This window comes from Ranitomeya imitator, chromosome 3 (assembly GCF_032444005.1).
Source record: "Ranitomeya imitator isolate aRanImi1 chromosome 3, aRanImi1.pri, whole genome shotgun sequence".
Classification (NCBI taxonomy): domain Eukaryota; kingdom Metazoa; phylum Chordata; class Amphibia; order Anura; family Dendrobatidae; genus Ranitomeya; species Ranitomeya imitator.
The window spans coordinates 695,530,527-695,551,712 of record NC_091284.1 but is presented as its reverse complement, the minus strand read 5'-3'; the positions used below and the strand labels follow the sequence as shown (position 1 = coordinate 695,551,712).

General features: G+C 44.2%; 1 protein-coding gene across 4 annotated transcripts in view; it reads left to right on the top strand.

Annotated features, from left to right (window-relative positions):
• R3HDM2 (R3H domain containing 2) overlaps nt 1-21,186 on the top strand; it is a 146,203-nt gene that overhangs the window by 88,854 nt on the left and 36,163 nt on the right. For all 4 annotated transcript variants that reach the window (XM_069758548.1, XM_069758551.1, XM_069758552.1 and 1 more), the window contains 6 exons: nt 6,615-6,803; nt 12,187-12,228; nt 14,017-14,103; nt 15,202-15,319; nt 16,655-16,733; nt 20,030-20,089. In XM_069758548.1, coding sequence (XP_069614649.1) covers nt 6,636-6,803; nt 12,187-12,228; nt 14,017-14,103; nt 15,202-15,319; nt 16,655-16,733; nt 20,030-20,089 — 554 coding nt within the window. In that variant the 5' untranslated portion in view covers nt 6,615-6,635. The remainder of the gene's footprint in view (nt 1-6,614; nt 6,804-12,186; nt 12,229-14,016; nt 14,104-15,201; nt 15,320-16,654; nt 16,734-20,029; nt 20,090-21,186) is intronic.

The window sequence follows — 21,186 nt, the reverse complement described above, 5'->3', positions numbered from 1 at the left end:
CTATGCGGTGGATATATACAGTTAGGGCCAGAAATATTTGGACAGTGACACAAGTTTTGTTATTTTAGCTGTTTACAAAAACATGTTCAGAAATACAATTATATATATAATATGGGCTGAAAGTGCACACTCCCAGCTGCAATATGATAGTTTCCACATCCAAATCAGAGAAAGGGTTTAGGAATCATAGCTCTGTAATGCATAGCATCCTCTTTTTCAAGGGACCAAAAGTAATTGGACAATGGACTCTAAGGGCTGCAATTAACTCTGAAGGCGTCTCCCTCGTTAAAGGGAACCTGTCACCCCGTTTTTTCAGATTGAGCTATAAATACTGTTAAATAGGGCCTGCGCTGTGCGTTACTATAGTGTATGTAGTGTACCCTGATTCCCCATGTATGCTGAGAAATACATTACGCTGGCTAAAAATGGTATATATGTGAGTAAAGGGACACAGATTACCAAGCGAGTCTAGAACCCTAGATATAGCTAGTTAGCCATACTGACATATTTTTGTCCCTTCAAGCTATTTACATTTATCATTGTATGTGTGATATGTCTCTCCCCCTAACCTATTAGGGTGTTATAGGGATTAGTAGGGATAGCCGGCGTGGAGCGGGGGCGCCAAGGCGCAGGAAAATAGGGTGCCAACCTCCGCAGGCAGGTAGGGAACACATAGTGAACGTAGGGCTTGGCACTATTCCGGCCTTTCCTATAGTACGCTTATTTATTGGTGATGGTGCTTGGCAAGTGCACATGTATGTTTTTAATATATTAAATAAAAGCTATTTTTTATGGTTATTTTTAAATTTTCTTTTGGGTATTTTTCTGTGAGTTGTATTATTCTATATGCTATCGTCTGATGATTCAATTAAGTACTGCCACACTATTTTACCCTCACCTTGTGTTGTCTGGGTAGTAGTCTGCCCACAGGAAAGGAGTGCAGGATAGCGGACAAGAGCACCCACTGACTCTCTTGACTCCGCAAGTTACTGTTGTGTTTCTCTGGACATAAGACAGGGTCTTACAATATTTTTTTGCTCCGAAAGATAGCTTAAGGCCATGTTCACACCATCCTTTTTTTCATGCGGAATCGCCGCGATTTTCCCGCTGCGGGTCCGCAGCTGTTTTCCATGCAGGGTACATTACAATGTACCCTATGGAAAACAGGAACTGCTGTGCCCACATTGCGGAAAATCGCGAAAAAAGCCGCACTGAATTGCCGCGGTAAAAAAGAAGTACCATGTCACTTCTTTTTGCGGAACTGCAGCGGTTCTGCACCCATAGACCTCCATTGTGAGGTCAAACCCGCAGTAAAACCCGCAGATGAAAAATATATCTGCGGGTTTTACTGCGGTTTGTGGTGCAGAACCGCTGCAGTGTGGCTGCCCCCCGTGCCCCAATCCCACCCCCCCCATGCTCCGATGCCACCCCCCATGCTCCGATGCCACCCCCCCGTGCTCCGACGCCCCCCCGTGCCCTAATCTTCCCCCCTTATACTTACCCGGCCTCCCGGTGTCCGTCCGGCCGTCTTCTCCCTGGGCGCCGCCATCTTGCAGAATGGCGGGCGCATGCGCAGTGCGCCCGCCGAATCTGCCGGCCGGCAGATTCGTTCCAAAGTGCATTTTGATCACTGAGGTTATATCTCAGTGATCAAAATAAAAAAAAAAAACAGTAAATGACACCCCCGCCCCCCCCCCCCCTTTGTCACCCCCATAGGTAGGGACAATACAAAAAATTAAGAATTTTTTTTTTTTTTTCCACTAAGGTTAGAATAGGGGTAGGGTTAGGGGTAGGGTTAGGGTTTTTTCAGCCATTTTAACCCTAAAAAACTTCCTAGAAAACACACAGACTCTGCATAGAAAACTGCATCAAAAAAACGCATCAAAAAACGCCTCAAAAAAGCACCAAAAAAGCACCAAAAAAAGGACCTGCGTTTTCTGCCAAGAGCTGCGGTTTTTAGTCCTGAAAAAAAAGGAGGGAAATCAGGAACGTGTGAACATACCCTAAGGCTTATTTTCAGGAGTAGTCTAATTTTTTTTTTATTGATTAACAATCCACATTTATTTTTAAACAGAAATTTGACTAAATGTTGATGATTTTTTTTTTTTTATTTATATAATTTGTGCACTACTTGTGTGATGGTCTCTGCTTGTTCCTTGCACAGCTTATGGTTCAGCGTGCGCTTACATGGGTAATGCTTCCGGCTTGCTCAGCGGGCACGCTTATGTGTAATGCATGCTGCTTGCTCAGCGGGCACGTTTACATGTGTAATGCTTCCTGCTTGCTCAGCAATCATGATTACATGTGTGATGCTTCCTGCTTGCTCAGCGGGCACGCTTATGTGTATTGCTTCCTGCTTGCTCAGCGGGCACGCTTACATGTGTAATGCCTACGGCTTGCTCAGCAGGCATGCATACATGTGTAATGCTTCCTGCTTGCTCAGTGGGCAAGCTTACATGTGTGATGCTTTCTGCTTGTTCAGTGGGTGCTCTTGCAGATGATACTTTCTGCTTGTTCAGCAGGCGCTCTCACGGATGATGCTTTTTGCTTGTTCAGTGGGCGCTCTTGCGGGTGATGCTTTCTGCTTGTTTAGCGGGCTCGCTTACGGGTGATGCTTTCTGTGTGTTCAGCAGGCGCTCTTGCGGGTGATGCTTTCTGCTTGTTCAGTGGGCGCGCTTACGGGTGATGCTTTCTGCGTGTTCAGCAGGCGCTCTTGCCGGTGATACTTTCTGCTTGTCCAGCAGGCGCTCTTGCGGGTGATGCTTTATGCTTGTTCAGTGGGCACACTTATGGGTGATGCTTTGTGCGTGTTCAGCGGGTGTGCTTACATGTGTGATGCTTTCTGCTTGTTCCCAGCACAGCTTTTGGTTCAGCGTGAGGTTTCTCTTGTGCTTTTCCTACAAGTCTCACGTCCTCGGTGGCCGCACATGGTGATAGAACTGGTTGCTACGGAGCTGGAATTGTGATTGGTTATCTGCCTCTTCCAATGAGATTAAATCCATACATGGGATCATCATTTTAACCTTGCAGGGCTGCGTTTCTTCGTTTGATTTGCATGCTCATCTCTTAGATCTAAGAGGAACTTTATAAAGATCGGTGGGATTTTCTATAGAGTTCATTGATCTGCCTTGTTACTTGCACTGTACAGAGATGTCATATACGTGATTTATAATTTTCTACAAATTGTTTGTGTGTGTGTGTATATATAATATAATTCTATATTATAATATAATTTCTATTTTTTTTTTAATTCTCATGGTTGACGGATGATAAATGAACCTAGGCAGGACCTGCAGCTCAGTTCTGTATGTAGGGATCTCTGTTCATGCTAATGCAGACCAGTCACTAGATTTCACAGTAAAATTACATGCATTATTCCATATATCTTAGACCTGATGAGGCTGGTGCTCTTACAGTGAAAAGAATGTCAGAATGACTAAAATCCTATATGAAAGTTTTCCCATTTGATAATAAAATGGACTGGATCTAACTGGACTCATAATGGTTGATATTAATATGCGGATTATTCAGTGATTTACAAAGTTAATATACCAGTCTCATCAGGTTTCAAAGAATCTAATAATGCTTAGTTTTCATTCTGATAACTGGTGACGGATCCGCTTTACAATTCTATAGCAAGTTGTGTGGACGCACATATATGCACATATACACTTCTGTCCTCCGGTCATTGTCCCCTATGATCTTATTTCGGATACATTTCTATACAACTGTACCGTTGTGGCCAACAGTTTTCATTGCTTTTAGATCTTTTAATCAGAAGTTTCTATCGCTGCTGAACTACATATTTAAGTTTAAATTGAGGTTGGATTATAAGGGTATGTGTCCACGGGGCGTAATGGCTGCCCACTCCGCCCAAAGCGCCGCCCACCTTTGTACGCGTGGTGATTCCGGATGTGTTCATTGAACCATGCGGCATCACCGCATCCTATACATAGACTCTGGTATTTATCTTGCGGAAACTAAGCATCTCCGCAAGATAAATAGGCATGCTGCAGTCTATAAAGACGTGCCGCATGTCCGGATACGCCCGGCCAGATGCAGCCCTGCACGCATAGTGGAGACGGGATTTCATAAAATCCCATCCACTATGCTGTAACATCTGGATGCTGCATATGTACGCAGCGTCCAATCCGCAGCAAATCCTGAACGTTTCCTGACCGTGGAAACCTAGCCTAAGTGCTTGTGTACACATTTGGTAACAAATGGAAAGTTTGCGGTCTGTCTCCGCTCTGCCAGGTGATAATAATCTCTTTATTTGCATAGCGCCGACATATTCAGCAGCGCTTTACAGTTTGTACACATGATCATTGCTTTTCCCGATGGGGCTCACAATCTAAATTCCCCATCAGTGTGTCTTTGGAGTGTCCGGAGGGAACCCACGCAAACACGGGGAGAGCATACAAACTCCTTGCAGATGTTGGCCTTGGTGAGATTTGAACCCAGGACCCCAATGCTGCAAGGCTGCAGTGCTATCCACTGAGCCACTATGCTATTGTCGGAGATGATGTAAAAAAAAGTTTGTTTTTTTTTTTTTTTTTCTGCGCGTTTCGAAGTGTAGCCCACTTCTTCTTCAGGAAACAAAAACGATATCTGAGAATGAGTATCCCGAAGTGTCATGCACGTGTTGAGTATCTTTGACTTTGCAGATTTCGTGCACAAAATAATCTGCAGCATGTCCATTCTCTGCGCATTTTCACTATTGACTTTATGCAAATCAATAAAAAAAAATGCAGGCAAAAATGCCCGTTTTTTTTTGCCTTGCAGTTTTTCTGCCAAGAGATGCAGAAATGGTGCAGAAATTTCTCCTAAAGGGAAAAAACATATCCGGGAGAAGTGCCGCTGGATGCACTGCTGATAAAATTTGACGAGCAGAAGATTTCTATTAAAATTTTTATTTGAACAGGTTTACACAGTCAACACGTTTTGAGGTGAACGCAGGACCTCTTCATCAGGAAAAAACCTAGTGACTGCTTTTTGTCCTGATGAAGAGGTCCTGCATTGACTTCGAAACGCGTCAGTGGCTGATTTGCCCCATGCTGGAGGATCTCCGTTACCTCTACAGTGTGCATTTACATGTAGGCTGCACATCTGCTCCACACTCATCTGCTCCTGTGTGTTGGATCACTAGTGCCATAAATCTGCGTCTCTGCCTCCTTTCCCTGCTTGTTTCCCTGTGCCCGTGTGCTCTTGCGCTCTCTTGTCAAAGCCTATCATGTCTTCCTCCTCCTCACAGCCTCCCACGCTGTCCTGGGGGACGGAGGCTGATTCATTCATACGGATAAAATGGCCTGACTTTTACAGAAACCTTAATGAAAGAAACTAGAACAGAAGCATGCAGTGGAAAATGAGCAGATTGCTGGATTTTGGGGTACGTTGGGCTATTGGGACATGCTGATCCTTAGTCATCCATGTTGTGTGTCTGCCTTTTCTGGTAAAGACAGAACTTTACATTGTTGCAATGCTTCATTCAGACATTGGTTGTGGAATTCTCTGTTGTGTTTATTTTATGAAACATTTTTGTGCGCTAATGTAATTGTGAGTTGATTTCACGTGTCGTTTTGAACTACCGTCCCCATCACCGTGCTTGGTTGTGACGTCACAATATTGGGATGCATCTGGGTTATTGGTGACGTAGCCGCACTGTCTGTAAAGAAATATATAATAAGCGTGTAGGAATACTTGGAATGATGTGATGGAAATGGGCCTCTGTTCTCAATGGCTATGGCAGATCTATTGCAAAAATGGTGGTGTCCGTGCCCAACAGGTGTGGTAGAGCGCAGCTACACTCACACATTCAATATGCCTGTTTGTATGTCCCCCCCCCCCCTTTTTTTTTTTTTTTTTTAACAGACTAAGGCTATGTTCACACATTGGATTTTTGCTACATTTATTAAATGCAACGTTTACGCAGGTTTTGCTTTGGTTTTTCTGCCTTTTTATTGTTGCATTTTGGTCGGTACATTTGTCTCATATGCATGCTGATAAAGTTTAGTGCATTAAAAAAAGTTATCTGATTCAACATCATCAGGTTTTGGCACCAAAAATGCAGCAAAACCTGATGTAGTTTTTGCAGCTTTTCTTTTTTTTGCACTATCCATTGCTTTCAATTGGTGAAGAACGCTGAAAGATGGGACATGCTGCATTTTGCAAAAACCAAGCTCTTTGACAAAGCTGGAAAAACCCCAATGTGTGTGCATGAGATTTCTGAAATCTCAGACTTTGCTGGCACTGTGAAATGCAGCTGAAAATTTGCCTAAAAAAGCCGCAAACGTGTGAATATAGCCAAATTGTCTACAACAAAAGCCACTTTGATTTGTGACTCAAACCTGCCAATGCAAGTCAGTGACCTTGCCAACTTGAAACCGAGGCACACGGGTGTCGTACAGACGCAGTCCGTAGCTTGCTATGGAACAGCTAAGGTGCGTTCACCATGGCTGGCCCGGATGTCTCTGAGATAATTTGCTATGTGCTAAGCTGATTTTGCACTCTTGTTAATTTTATTTGGAGCTCCTTAACAAAAGGAGCAAATGACTGCAAGCTGGAAAGTGTCAAATGTGTTTAGTTTTTTTCTCATTGGTTTTTTTTTTGCACAGGTTAATACCGTCTGTTGTACTATGTTGAAGATGTCCCATGGCCACACAACCCAGGAAACTCTGGAGATCATGAAGGAGTCAGAAAAGCGATTAGTCGAAGAGTCTGTGAACAGAAGCAAGGCGGTATCTAGGTCACCCAGTAAAGAGGAACAGGAATCGGACGAACCAAACTCGCGTCAAGAACCTCAGGTTCTTATGCTTCTCATAATGTAATAGATTGTTATGCTGTGTTTGATGATTATGCGGCAACATATGGATTATATAGGCTTGAAAACCAGATGAGGGCACTTGTCTCTATATATAATAGCACTTTTTTCATTTTTTATTTCTTGTCTTGTATGTGTCTTTTATTTACACATCTATCTTCAATAGGCTGGTTTCACTTCTGCGGTCGGGAGGGCTGCAGATGGCAGCGTACTTCCTCCTTGAAGCCCCGCCTACTTCTGTATGCGCCCTGCGTTGCCCTGTGTACCTATCCTTAACATTAGGTACGCAGGGACGTGTGTTGTATGCGTCCGCACGCGGCAGTTTGACGTGTGCGGAGACCGCTCGGAAACGCAAAATTTTGCGTTTATGTGCGGTCGCCACACACGTCAAATTGCCGCATACAACGCACGTCACTGCGCTCCCAATGTTGGATAGGTACGCAGGACGCATGAAGCTGTAGGCAGAGCTTCAAGGAGGAAGTACGCTGCCATCTGCAGCCCTCCCGACCGCAAAAGTGAAACTAGCCTTGGTGGCAACAGTTTTCCATCACTGACCTTTGTACTTGGGATCATTCCCCATCAACTAAACTAAATAGGCACCAAATACACAAGGTTTTTTGTAAGTTTAGTATTCATTAAATCTTCAGCCCCCCATCTCCTCCCCCCCCCCCCATAAAAAAAAGTATGCTGTTCTCACCAAAGTTCTGAAGCATAGATGTAACCTGTCATGTCCCAAAACACTATTAGCCTGCAGATATGCAGTTAATTTGCAGGTTAATGGAATTCAAAAGCTGTATGGCCTTGGCACTGAAAGCCTGGCTGGCAAGAGGAAATTAACTTTATTACTCTTGGTAGCCTCTGGCTTTTAGTTATAGAAGCACGACTTTAGTCATCGTTCAGTACATGGTGACCGTGCCCCTGCACTGACTGACAGCCAAATCAGCACAGGTGGCATGCAGAGCTGGTGTTCAGTCCATGCCAGGGTATGGTTATAGCCACCACTCATTATGTACTGACCCTTGACTGAAGCTGCACCTCTGACTGAAAGCCATAGGCTGCCAGGAAGAATTAAGTTAATTTTCTACAGGCAGCCTAGTTTCCATTGCTGAGGCTGCACAACTTTAGCACTCTAATAACCTTCATATTAACCATCTATCTGCAACATTAACGTTTTGTCACATGACAGGTTCCCTTTAACCCCTTCCCGACCTGTGACACAGCGTATGCGTCATGAAAGTCGGTGCCAATCCGACCTGTGACGCATATGCTGCGTCACAGAATGATCGCGTTCCTGCAGATCGGGTGAAAGGGTTAACTCAAATTTCACCCAACCTGCAGGGACAGGGGGAGTGGTACTTCAGCCCAGGGGGGGTGGCTTTACCCCCACGTGGCTACGATCGCTCTGATTGGCTGTTTCACTTTTAACAGCCAATCAGAGCAATTTGTAATATTTCACCTATGAAAATTGGTGAAATATTACAATCCAGCCATGCCCGATGCTGCAATATCATCGGCCACGACTGGAGACCCCGATCTGTCCCCGCCACCGACTGACAGCGGCGATCTGCCACCGGCATCAGTGTTTCCTACCCCTCCGTCCTGTCCTCCGTGCCCTCCTCTCCCCTCTGTCCCCACCCCCACCCCCAACCCCCCCCGCTGTTTGATCCCACTTCCCCATAATTACCGAGTCCCGGTGTACCTCCGTCTTCTCCTATGGGCGCCACCATCTTCCAAAATGGCAGGCGCATGCGCAGTGCGCCCGCCGAATCTGCCGCCCGGCAGATTCATTCCACGTACATTTTGATCACTGTGATAGGTTCTAGTACAGTGATCAAAATAAAAAAAATTCCACTGTTTAGGCACATCAGGGGGTCTCCAAACACGACATGGTGCCACCATTGATTCCAGCCAATCTTGCATTCAATAAGTCAAATGGCGCTCCCTCCCTTCCGAGCCCTGTCCTGTGCCCAAACAGTGGTTCCCCCCACATATGGGGTATCGGTGTTCTCAGGACAAATTGGACAACAACTTTTGGGGTCCAGTTTCTCCTTTTACCCTTGGGAAAGTAAAAAAAATTGTTGCTAAAAGATCATTTTTTGGGACTAAAAAGTGAAATGTTCTTTTTTTTTTTTCCTTCCATGTTGCTTCTGCTGCTGTGAAGCACCTGAAGGGTTAATAAACTTCTTGAATGTGTTTTTGAGCACCTTAAGGGGTGCAGTTTTTAGAATGGTGTCACTTTTGGGTATTTTCAGCTATTCAGACCCCTCAAACTGACTTCAAATGTGAGGTGGTTCCTAAAAAAAAATGGTTTTGTAAATTTTGTTGTAAAAATGAGAAATCGCTGGTCAAATTTTAACCCTTATAGCTTCCTAGCAAAAAAAAAAAAATTTGTTTACAAAATTGCGCTGATGTAAAGTAGACATGTGGGTAATGTTATATATTAACTATTTTATGTCACATAACTCTCTGGTTTAACAGAAAAAAAATATTCAAAATTTGAAGATTATGAAATTTTCAAAATTTTCGCCAAATTTTCATTTTTTTCACAAATAAACGCAGTAATTATCGACCTAAATTTACCGCTAACATGAAGCCCAATATGTCATGAAAAAACAGTTTCAGAATCGCTACGATCCGTTGAAGCGTTCCCGAGTTATTACCTCATAAAGGGACACTGGTCAGAATTGCAAAAAATGGCCAGGTCATTAAGGTCAAAATAGGCTGGGTCATGAAGGGGTTAAAAGGAAAGGAATCTCTCAGGTCCACCAGAGTCAAAATTCACATTAAACGCCTTAAAGTATTTACAGACTCCATACCCGAAGGATGAGAAAAGTCTCGGAATCTATACATCAATGACACAGCTATGCCTTGCAGTTTTTGTACCCTAACCTAAAACCTCACAAGGAGAGTAACACTAACCAGTTCCACTCATTTTGAGTACAATAAGTGTATCTAACTAATTTTTTTTTTTAACTCCCAAAATTGCAATTAAATAAGGCATCAAAGATGAAGACACAAAGAAACAGACAGTACCCATTAATAGCGTTTACTGTGAATTTATTATTGATTACTAGTTGAGTGCGCGTCCTCTGATAAGGTGCCATCTGAGCGTGCTCGTGTGCTAGTAGTGTCTTTGGCATGCTCGAATGCTATGTTCGCGTCGCCGTGACTTCATGTCTCACGATTATTCGACATCTGCAACACATGCAGGGATTGCATAACAGAAAGGAAATCCCTGCATGTGTTGCGGCTGTCGAATAATCCCGAGACATGCAGCCATGGCTACTCTAGCATAATATTTGAGCATGGCGAAGATGCTCTATTAGTGGGTAGCTCCTTATCTGAGCACGCTCGCTCGTCACTATTGATTACCTATCTTTACAATAGTTCATCAATATCAAGTCTGTGGCGGTCAGACTCTCCTCCATGGAACACATGCTGTGATTGGTTAAAACGGTTTAATGTGCCTGTTTTCCCCATAGACTTTCATTATATGGGTAAATCCGCAGGTAAAAACGCATTTGTCTTTCTAGTGTGTTTTCACTGCAGAAACGCACTAAAAGTACATGTGGTCCCCACGTAACTGTATAAGGGTATGTTCACACGTTCAGGATTTCCATCCTTTTTTTTTCAGGACAGTTTTTTTTAAAAACTGCAGCTCTTGGCAGAAAACGCAGGTCCTTTTTTTGTCCGTTTTTGATGCGTTTTTTGATGCGTTTTTTTATCCTTTTTTTACTGTGTGTTTCCTAGGAAGCTTTTTAGGGCTAAAATGGCTGAAAATACCCTAACCCTACCCCTAACCCTAACCCTACCCCTACCCCTAACCCTAACCCTACCCCTACCCCTAACCCTACCCCTAACCCAACCCCTAACCCTACCCCTACCCCTAACCCTACCCCTAACCCTACCCCTAACCCTACCCCTAACCCTACCCCTAACCCTACCCCTAACCCTAACCCTAACCCTACCCCTAACCCTACCCCTAACCCTATTCTAACCTTAGTGAAAAAAAAAAAAAAAAAAATTCTTAATTTTTTTATTGTCCCTACCAATGGGGGTGACAAAGTGGGGGGGGGTGTCATTTACTATTTTTTTATTTTGATCACTGAGATAGGTTATATCTCAGTGATCAAAATGCACTTTGGAGCGAATCTGCCGGCCGGCAGATTCGGCGGGCGCACTGCGCATGCGCCCGCCATTTTGCAAGATGGCGGCGCCCAGGGAGAAGACGGCCGGACGGACACCGGGACGCCGGGTAAGTATAATGGGGGGAGATTAGGGCACGGGGGGGGGGGCATCGGAGCACGGGGGGGGGGGGGGCATCGGAGCACGGGGGGGCGGGATCGGAGCACGGGGGGGCAGCCACACTCCGCCCACGCACTTCCGCCCGCTCCCCCGCACTTCCTGCTGCAGCGGTTCTGCACATCAAATCGCAGTAAAACCCGCAGATATATTTTTGATCTGCGGGTTTTACTGCGATTTTGACCTCACAATGGAGGTCTATGGGTGCAGAACCGCTGCGGTTCAGGAAGAAGAATTGACATGCTCCTTCTTTTTTCCGGGAGCTATTCAGCGCGGCTTTTTTTTTACAATTTCCGGACCATGTGCACAGTGTGTCCTGTTTTCCATAGGGTACAGTGTACTGTACCCTGCATGGAAAACAGCTGCGGAACCGCAGCGGCAAAACCGCCGCGGTTCCGCGGTAAAAAACGCCCTGTGTGAACATGGCCTAATAGTTTTCTGAAGGCCAAATACCAGGACGCATGAAACACAAAGTAGTCTATTTACATAGTTACACACCAACAAGAGACGAAAAAAAGCAGTGAAAAAACCCAAGTGACCTCATTTCCATAATATGTGCAGAAATGCGTCAGAAAATCTGCAGCATAAACTCGCTATAAGCTCATTGTGGGAACATAGCCTATTGGGAAAATAGCCCAGAATGCAGAGTTATATTTATTTTTAATGTTAAAGTGACAGCTGATCATTCAGAAGCAAAACTGAGCCCACCATAGTTTGTAGGGTCCGCCTGAAGCTGAGAGACTATGTGGCGGCCACATTTGTAGCCGGAGTTTCATGGAGACCCTAACACTATTGTGAATGTAGCCTGAGGATGCTTTATTTGATGTCCTATGTTCTCTTACTGCTTATTCCTGTTGGGAAATATTCTTAAAATATTATTGAATGTTTGTTTTTTGATGCATCTTTACTCAAATAGTAAAATCTGCCTCCTCTGGTTCCGTTTACATGACTAGACCGTGTATGTAGATGTCTGCAATCGCAATGTGTCGCTGCTGTTTGCTTCTCTTTATTGGTTTCACTGTTTTTTTTTTCTCTTCTCTCACGGGCTTATTCCAATGGTGTAGAGGCGAAATCCTAGCCACGGACATGCCAGGAAGAGAGCCAAGGTATACCACCCACAGCTATTGCTCCTCTTGTGGTTTTTTTCATTTTCGCACCCTACGTTGTAGAGCTGGATTATGCCGTTTTCATAGTTCTTGAATTATTTGGCATGTTCACTCCCATGTAGACTAAAATAATATGCAATCAGGCTAAAGCCCAGGATCTCCCTCCCATCTCCAGAAATCTCATGTCTGGAAGGTGTCATTTATAAGAAGTTATGTTTTACCATACATGAATGAATTGCCAAAAATCTGTAAAAAGTAGGTTTGGTGGTCAGCTTTTTATCTTATGATCTCCTGATATCTCTGCTCACGAGATCTCAATCTGCGCATGCGCTACCTCAGGCGGCCATTCTTCCGGAGCCCACCGCATGGAAATCAGTGGGAAGGGCACTCAGGGCCTGCAGCCTCGCACCGCTGGGACACCCCCTTCTCCCAGCATGTGGCCTGCAGCATCGCCCTACTCCTGCCACCGGCCTCCTGCAGCGGCGACCTTACCCACTGCGACCCCTCTCCACCGCAGCCAGTACATTCCGCTTATAAGACACTCCTCCGTTTTCCTCCCAAATTTGGGGGTGGATGGAGTGCGTCTTATAATCTGAAAAATATGGAATATAGGAAATTTCGTATTTCACCATAATGTTGCATCTATATCACAAAGCTGATTTACTCCATGTTCATTGTAATCTGCTAATCTTTATTGCTTTTTTTCAAGTCTTTCTTGTTGAATATAAAAATGTTTCAATAAAAATGTAATTATTAAATATAAGTTTGCTGCCAGTCATGAGACTGTAAGTGCCAGAGCTGCTGTATGCAAGTCATACTTGTAGCGTGTCTTGCTGTGCTAAATCCACCTGTCGAAAGGTTTCACCCAAAATATAGCAGACATAACGAAAGCCCCGTCTGTGTGCGGATATGGCATATGGACAACATAAAGGGGAAGCTTCCCTCCATAACCTAGAACGGAGGGCGGCTGTATGCGAGGGGAGGGACTCTGATTCTTATGGGTTTGAACCGTCCTTATTGGGACATTCATCTGAACGGGCACTGTGTAATTCCACATTCTCCCAACCTGGTGGTCGTGGCAAAAATGAGCAAAATCAAATGTGTGGAGATCCACAGATCAATCTATCTATATCTGGATATTATGTGGTTATACGCCTCCACAGCAGGACAAAAGGGATTTGCATTGAGAAGCCATTTAGCTGTCATTCATATGTACGCAAAAGAAACAGGTCTGCTAGATCGTCGACATCTCCCCCCCCCCCCAATTCATCATTTGCGTCTTGTTTCTTTTTTTGTTTTGTTTTTTAAGTTACTTTCCTTTTTTGACTTGTGGTATTAGATACTGTTTTTCTAGCCAAATTCTTCAAAATGGTGCACAATTCATTCAATTTTTTTCTTTTTAAGTTTCTTTTGTCTTGCACTGTTTTTGCGGTGCAAAAAGTTCACGTTGTGCAGAATGGCAGAAAAATTGCACCAAAGTACTGACACACTGCAAAATACATTGTGGTAGGGCAGGAGGTTGGCGTGGAGCAGTTGAGGAATCATAAACATCTGGATTGGCTAAATTCTGCACGCAAAGTGGAAAACGAAAAACAAACAAGTGAGCACACATAACATAGACTCCGAAAAAAAAAAAAAAGTAAAAAGAATAAGCAAACAAAAAAAACAAACAAACAAAAAAAACAGGCGCAAAAGAAATGATGACTGCCTTAGGGTGCATTTTCTAGCCTTATGAAACTGCCCTATGGTGTCATTTATGTGCAAGGAATATTTTATTTTTCTCTTTAGTCAAACTCGAAGTTAAAATTGGTGAGAAGCTTAGCTGTATGTGAAGAGTCATCTGGACCATTTCTAGATTGCCCCTTGGAACCTCAGGTAAAATTGTGGCTCCATGAACATTTTTTTAATGCGCCTTTTGATATCTGTTAATCTTTTGTAGTAGTCATTTTAGGATCAATAGTTCAGTGTAAATCTTTGGACTCTGTCTGTATCTGTGGGGCCTTGTTTAAAGGGACTGTTGAATGGAAGTGTTGCTACACTGTGTGAATGAAGCTCTTGGGGCAGCTAAGGTGGGACATCATTTTACTTTCACACTGTTACTGTACACTTTGATTCCTACATCTGTCATCTTTCATCAAAACTAAGATTGATTCCAGGACATGGAAGTAGAGCAACAGTCTGGAAGTGCTGGGATCTAGCGACGTCGTTCTCCTTTAGATGTCCATGTTTCACGGATAGAAACCATTCCCATTATAACCTATGGTGCTATGCACATGTCCGTGTCTTTACACAGATTGTGTCCATACAAAAGCGCACAGAGATTTGTCCATTTTTTAACAGTATGGATGACAAGGGCCACTACAAGGCTATGGGTCCGTGTAAAACACGTACAGCACATGGATGGCATTTGTGTACAATCTATGTGCTGTACGTATTTAACATAGCAAAGCATAGGAGAAGCTTTGTCGTTTATCCATTCATGAAAGACACTGATGGCCAAAAATCAACACACGGATCATATGCTGATGATATACTGATCCAAAACGCTGACACCGGTACTATTGTCTCACACACATGTTTAAACACTGTGATCAAATAATAATATAATATACACATGGGACCTCCATGGGCTTATAATGGGGATAAAGGAAATCGTGTGGATGGGTTTGGTTAGGAACTTATAAAGCCTGTAGTGGCCAGCCAATACTCTTGGCTTAAAACCTCACGCACAAGTCCACAATGTTTTGGTTTATACCCACAAATGTGCTAGGTGCTTTTTAATGGAATTCCACATGTCTCCAATTCCATAATGAGGTTGTTCTTCTGCATAATTCTGAAAGAAAACAAGTTATGGATCTTTTATACTACTAGTAAAGGACTCTGGAGGAAGAATTGAAGAAAACGATGCCCACCGTTGTCCCTGTTCGTCTGTGCGCCATGTACACTGTGTAACTGAGCTTTGTTCTGTGGCAGGATGTCATTCAGTTGCATATCAGCTGCCCGTCTGATAAGGAGGAGAAGTCCTGCAAGGATGGGTCTGAGAAGGAGGAAAAAAGTAAAGAGAAGGGGCCAAAGAAAATGTTGTCTAGAGGTTGGTATGGATTTGTATCCAGTAGCTGTTGTGAATGTGATAGTACAAAATTTGAAGGTCTCGGACAGGTTTTGGTTTCATGGGGTTTCCACACTCCTTCAATGCCTCCTACCCTGATTTGTTGGAGTTACTAAATCTATCGTAACCCATTCATTCTAGGGATGATGTTGGTTAGGGCATCACTTGTTCAGAAACCTGTAATGTTCCTCAGTGTTCATCAGCCCAAACCAATGAAGCCTACAGAGAAAACGTTTATTGGAAAGATTTTCATCTCTTCTAATATTTGAGATCAGTCCTAATTGTGGCTTTCAAAAATAAATGCTAGCTGCTGACCAAGATGCTGGCATGTGAAAGAGGGCTTAAATTGGTATTCCAGGCCGGATATGAAATCAGGACCCCGTCCCTGATTCATCGAGATGAGTCTGCAGTGTCTATTTAGTGGCGTGTGCCTCTTGCACTACGCCGGAAATCTGGTGGGAGATTTTTGGTGAAGGAAATGCCCCAGCTTGTCAGGAGTTAAATGCGCTGTGGTGTCGCTTGCCTGCCGCACCGCCGTCACGAAAATGTTGAAACGTTTTGTTACGCCGACATTGTGCCACTCTTCAAAGCTCACATGCAATGTACGTACTTGCAGTCAAGTGCCGACAGATTTCTCTTAGGCTACTTTCACACTGGCGTTTTTTGCCATGCGTCGTTTATGGCAAAAACGCATCCTGCAAAGTTGTTTGCAGGATGCGTTTTTGCACCATAGATTAACATTAGCGACGCATTGCCACACGTCGCAACCGTCGTGCGACGGTTGCGCCGTGTTGTGGCGGACCGCCGGGAGCAAAAAACGTTAAATGTAACGTTTTTTTTGCTGCCGACGGTCCGCTTTTTCCGACCGCGCATGCGCGGCCGGAACTCCACCTCCCCGTACCTCACAATGGGGCAGCGGATGCATCGGAGAAATGCATCCGCTGCACCCGTTGTGCGGCGCATCAAACGCTAGCGTCGGAATCTCGGCCCGACGCATTGCGACGGGCAGATTCCGACGCTAGTGTGAAAGTAGCCTTAACGCTATGGAAACTGCTGCGGACCCGCAGCTGCAAAATCGCCGCAGTTCCGCGGTAAAAACTGCAAAGTGTGAACATGGCCTTAAGCTTCTTTCAATGTAGCTAAGTTAGGAAAAAGTATCGAAAGATGCGCCAAATTTCTCCTCCAGCATGATGGCGCTTGTACTGCCTGAATAGTGCACAGGATTAGTAAATCTCCTGCCATATTTTATAACGTGACTTGCTTCCCGCACGCAGGGTCTTATTCCATAATGATTGTCTTTTCTTTGTCTTCTTACAGATTCTAGTCAAGAGTACACAGACTCTACTGGAATAGACGTACATGAATTTTTAGTGAACACACTGAAGAATAACCCAAGGTATTTATTATACCTGTCATGGATAAATTGCAGAAGCCTTTTATTAAAAACTAGTCCTAGATTTTGAGGATCATTCTGGCCTCTACGCATCAGATCTCTATGAAAGCTGTTTTGGTGACGTGCCCTGGGGCAGTAGCGCCATTTTTTGTTTTCTATATATGAGCTAGATGGATGGTCACATAATGGAGAGGAGCCTCTGTTTCCTAAGTGGCCATACTCAGATTGTGTCAGCTACAATCCTGTTGTAATTTTCCTGCATCTTTCGGTCCTGTACTTTGTTATCCTAATGTTTCTCTGTCGCTAGTCCTCACAAATAGCACATTTTGTGGCTGTTCTCCCAGTTTTACAGGTGGATCATTTATTATTAGCGCACTGGTGGTGGTTATAGCAACTGTTCTTTTGGATGCAATGTACAAAGCATGTTTTTCTGTGACGCCCGAAGACATGTTTGAAAACTTGATCTTGTTCAGCTACACTTTGATTTGCAAAATGTTGAGTCTCAACTAGAGGAAATGTGTCATGAAAACACAACCTATTGTTAGGCTGTGTGCACACGTTGCGTTTTTTTTCGCGTGTTTTTCACGTTTTTTCCTGATAAAAACGCTATAAAACCGCAAAAAAAAAAAAATCACTTACAATAAGCACCCCATCATTTAGAATGAATTCTGCATGTTTTGTGCACATGATGCGTTTTTGTCCGCGAAAAAAACCAATAGGCCAATATTGGTGAAAGATCCTCATTAGGCTGTGTGCACACGTTGCGTTTTTTTCACGGTTTTTCCTGATAAAAACGCTATAAAACCGCAAAAAAAACCGCATACAATAAGCATCCCATCATTTAGAATGAATTCCGCATGTTTTGTGCACATGATGCGTTTTTTTCCGCAAAAAAAACGCATCGCGGTAAAAACCGCAGTATGTTCATTAATTTTGCGGTTTTTTTTTGCGGATTTCCCACTCCAAAATGCATTGGGAAGTGTCCGGAAAAAAACGCGTCAAAAACGTGTCAAAACCGCTGCAAAAACGCATGCGCATGAGCTCTGCTCTATTGTAACAATATTACAGTTGTGTCTGCCTGTGAGATGAAAGATGAAGCTGAGAGGAACCTGCAGATGTCAGTTATAACCACACACAGCTCTGCAGTGAGGTCAGGAGAGCAAATAGTGGCCATCACACTGGTAACCATTACACATCACACTGGTGTATATTCGATATCACACTGGTAATTCCCCCTTTCGTTTAAAATAAGCTCTGGAGGCAGAGCTAATCTTCCAGGCACCGTCCTTCCCATAGCCTGGAAGAGGTCATTTGTATAAAGTGATGAAGATGGTACATCAATAGCAAGGCATCTGATGTTAGGCATACAGGTTGGACTTTTTTCTGCAGTCTATTACCTGTATGCCCATAATAGGTTAGATAGGTCAGATGTGGTGACAGATTCCTTTCAAGTCCAAGAGGGCATTAGCAGAGATTATTCTCTGGGGGGGTGTATGTCTTCCCCTACATGACATTGACCTATGGGAAGACTAATTTAGCAACATGTAGGAGAAATATGTCATCCCTACAATTGCTTAGAGAAAGTTTATCCGTGTGAGATCTACTATATAATTGTCTAAGGGTCACTTCCGTCTGTCCTTCTTTCTGTTTGTCTGGCTCGGATATTCATTGGTCGCGGCCTCTGTCTGTCATGGAAATGCAAGTCGCTGATTGGTCTCGCCAGCTGCCTGTCATGGCTGCCGCGACCAATCGGCGATGGCCACAGTCCGATTAGTCCCTCCCTACTCCCCTGCAGTCAGTGCTCGGCGCCCGCTCCGTACTCCCCTCCAGTCACCGCTCACACAGGGTTAATGCCAGCGGTAACGGACCGCGTTATGCCGCGGGTAACTCACTCCGTTACCGCCGCTATTAACCCTGTGTGACCAAGTTTTTACTATTGATGCTGCCTATGCAGCATTCTCTGTTTGTCTGTAACGGAAATCCCGTGTCTCTGATTGGTCGCACCAGCCGGCTGCGACCAATCAGTGATATTGGCGCGGAATTTAACCCCCATTCACAGTGCGACATAGTTCACTCACGTTTACTGAACAAGTTCTGTCAGTCACAGTGTGATGTAGTTCAGTCACGCTTACTGAACAAGTTGTTGGTCACAGTGCCACATAGTTCACTCACGTTTACTTCATAAATAAACTACATACATATTCTAGAATCCCCGATGTGTTAGAATCGGGCCACCATCTAGTTCAGATATAATTACACACTGGTCTGCAGTGAGATCAGGAGAGCAGAGAGTGGCCATCACACTTCACTCTGTTAACCATTCGATACCACGCTGGTAATGCTTCCTTTCAGATGTTGTCCTGTAGGTGGTTTTTTGTAGCACTCCCGTGGATGCTATACTATAAAGGAGGCCATACGTTATGCAAGAATTTTTGCGCTCTTAATACCCTGTGTATGAATAAAGAAAAAAAAAAATGATGTGCCTGGCCTGGGGAAAAACAACCCAGTCTTAGTCTTGCACTGGTTAAAAAATTCACATTGACATTGGTTATTCCATGTCTTGGCAAGAGCCACGGTTAATGGGGTGATGCTGCTATGGCTAATAGAAAATGGCTTCTCCAAGATGTCCAGTGCATACAGTGAATTTCTGAAGACTGGTGTTTCATATGTCAGTCTTGAACCAAAAGCCTGCAGAAGTAAGGTGTGCTCTATTCATTTAGGATTGTCCGTCGCATTAGTAAATTTAGCACATATTTGTGGTGTGTGCACTAATATAACAAACTTTTCTTGCATATATGAAGTATAGTTCTCTGGGCAGCACGGTGGCTCAGTGGTTAGCACTGTTGCTTTGCAGCTCTGGGGTCAATTCCCACCAGGGACAACATATTAAAGGAGTTTGTATGTTCTCCCAGTGTTTGTGTGGGTTTCCTCCCACATATCAAAGTCCTGCTGAACGGGAACTTAGACTGTGAGCCCCAATGGGGGCAGTGATGATGATGTAAGCAAAGCATAATAACTATACACACACTCTGAAGTGGTGCGAAAGGTCAAAAAGTGCGCACATACAGTATGCCTTGTGCTAATAATAAATTCTCCCCATAGGATAGAAGCAGCTGAGGTCTCGTGTATGGTGCTGCCCCTTAATCTCCTCTGGGGTGTGAACTTTAGTTTGTGACTCCAGTATTTTGTGCACATTTTCTGCTTTTATGTGTTGGCCGTTTCTGCTTTAAGGATATTTCACGTACTATAACAGCTACAGAAATGTTGTAAATGACTAATCCAAAGTTTACTTTCCATAGGGACAGAATGATGCTGCTAAAACTAGAACAAGAAATCCTTGAATTTATTAATGACAATAGGTAAGTGGTGGCCGGATGCTCCTCGCCATGTAGATGGTGAGAATCCTTATGTAAATGAACATGCTGCGGCCCGCATATATTCAGCATGTGATGTGGTGCTAATCCCAGAGGTTGGTGTATTTTTATTTCCTGACCTAGTTAGAAATAAACATCAAAGTACAGATATTTTGTCTTGGTGTGATGCCTCAAAATGAGGTTGTTTAAATGGAGCATGTGAATACATTTCCCCTAGATTTAACAGTACACGGATGCAATGCTTTTTGTTGAGGCGCCAAGGCATTTTATGCTTAGAAATTAGGTTGCTTCTTTTTTGGGGGCCATTACCTAGGAGAGACACTTAAAGGGGTAGGGCACATTCTAATAAGTTTTCAAATGTCAAAGAAAACCTTCTATTTAACCCCTTTCTACCATTGGACATACTATTCCGTCCATGTGGGGTGGGCCCTACTTCCCATGTACAGAATAGTACGTCCAGCGCGATCAGCCGCGCTCACGGGGAGAGCACGGCCGGGTGTCAGCTGACTATCGCAGTTGACATCTGTCACTATGTGCCAGGAGTGGTCACGGACCGCTCCTCGCATATTAACCCCCGAACCGCTGCGATCAAAGATGATCGCAGCATTCCGGCGGCATAGGGAAGCATGCGCAGGGCGGGGGCTCCATGTGTGCTTCCCTGAAACCCTCGGAGCAATGCGATGTGATCGCGTAGCTCCGAGGGTCTCCTACCTCCTCCTCCCTGCAGGCCCAAATCCAAAATGGCCGCGGGGGGCCTTCCGGGTCCTGCAGGGAGGTGGCTTTCAAGCGCCTGCACAGAGTAGGCGCCAGGAAGCCTCTCTGCAGTGCCTGTCAGATCGCTGATCTGACACAGTGCACTGCAAAGTGTCAGATCAGCAATCTGTCACTATAATTTCTTCACCTAAATAAAAAAAAAACAATAAAAGTACACATATTTAGTATCGCCGCGTCCTTAACGTCCCGACCTATAAAACTGTCCCACTAGTTAACCCCTTCAATGAACACTTTAAAAAAAGGCAAAAAACAAAGCTGTATTATCATACCGCCAAACAAAAAGTGGGATAACACGCGATCAAAAAGAC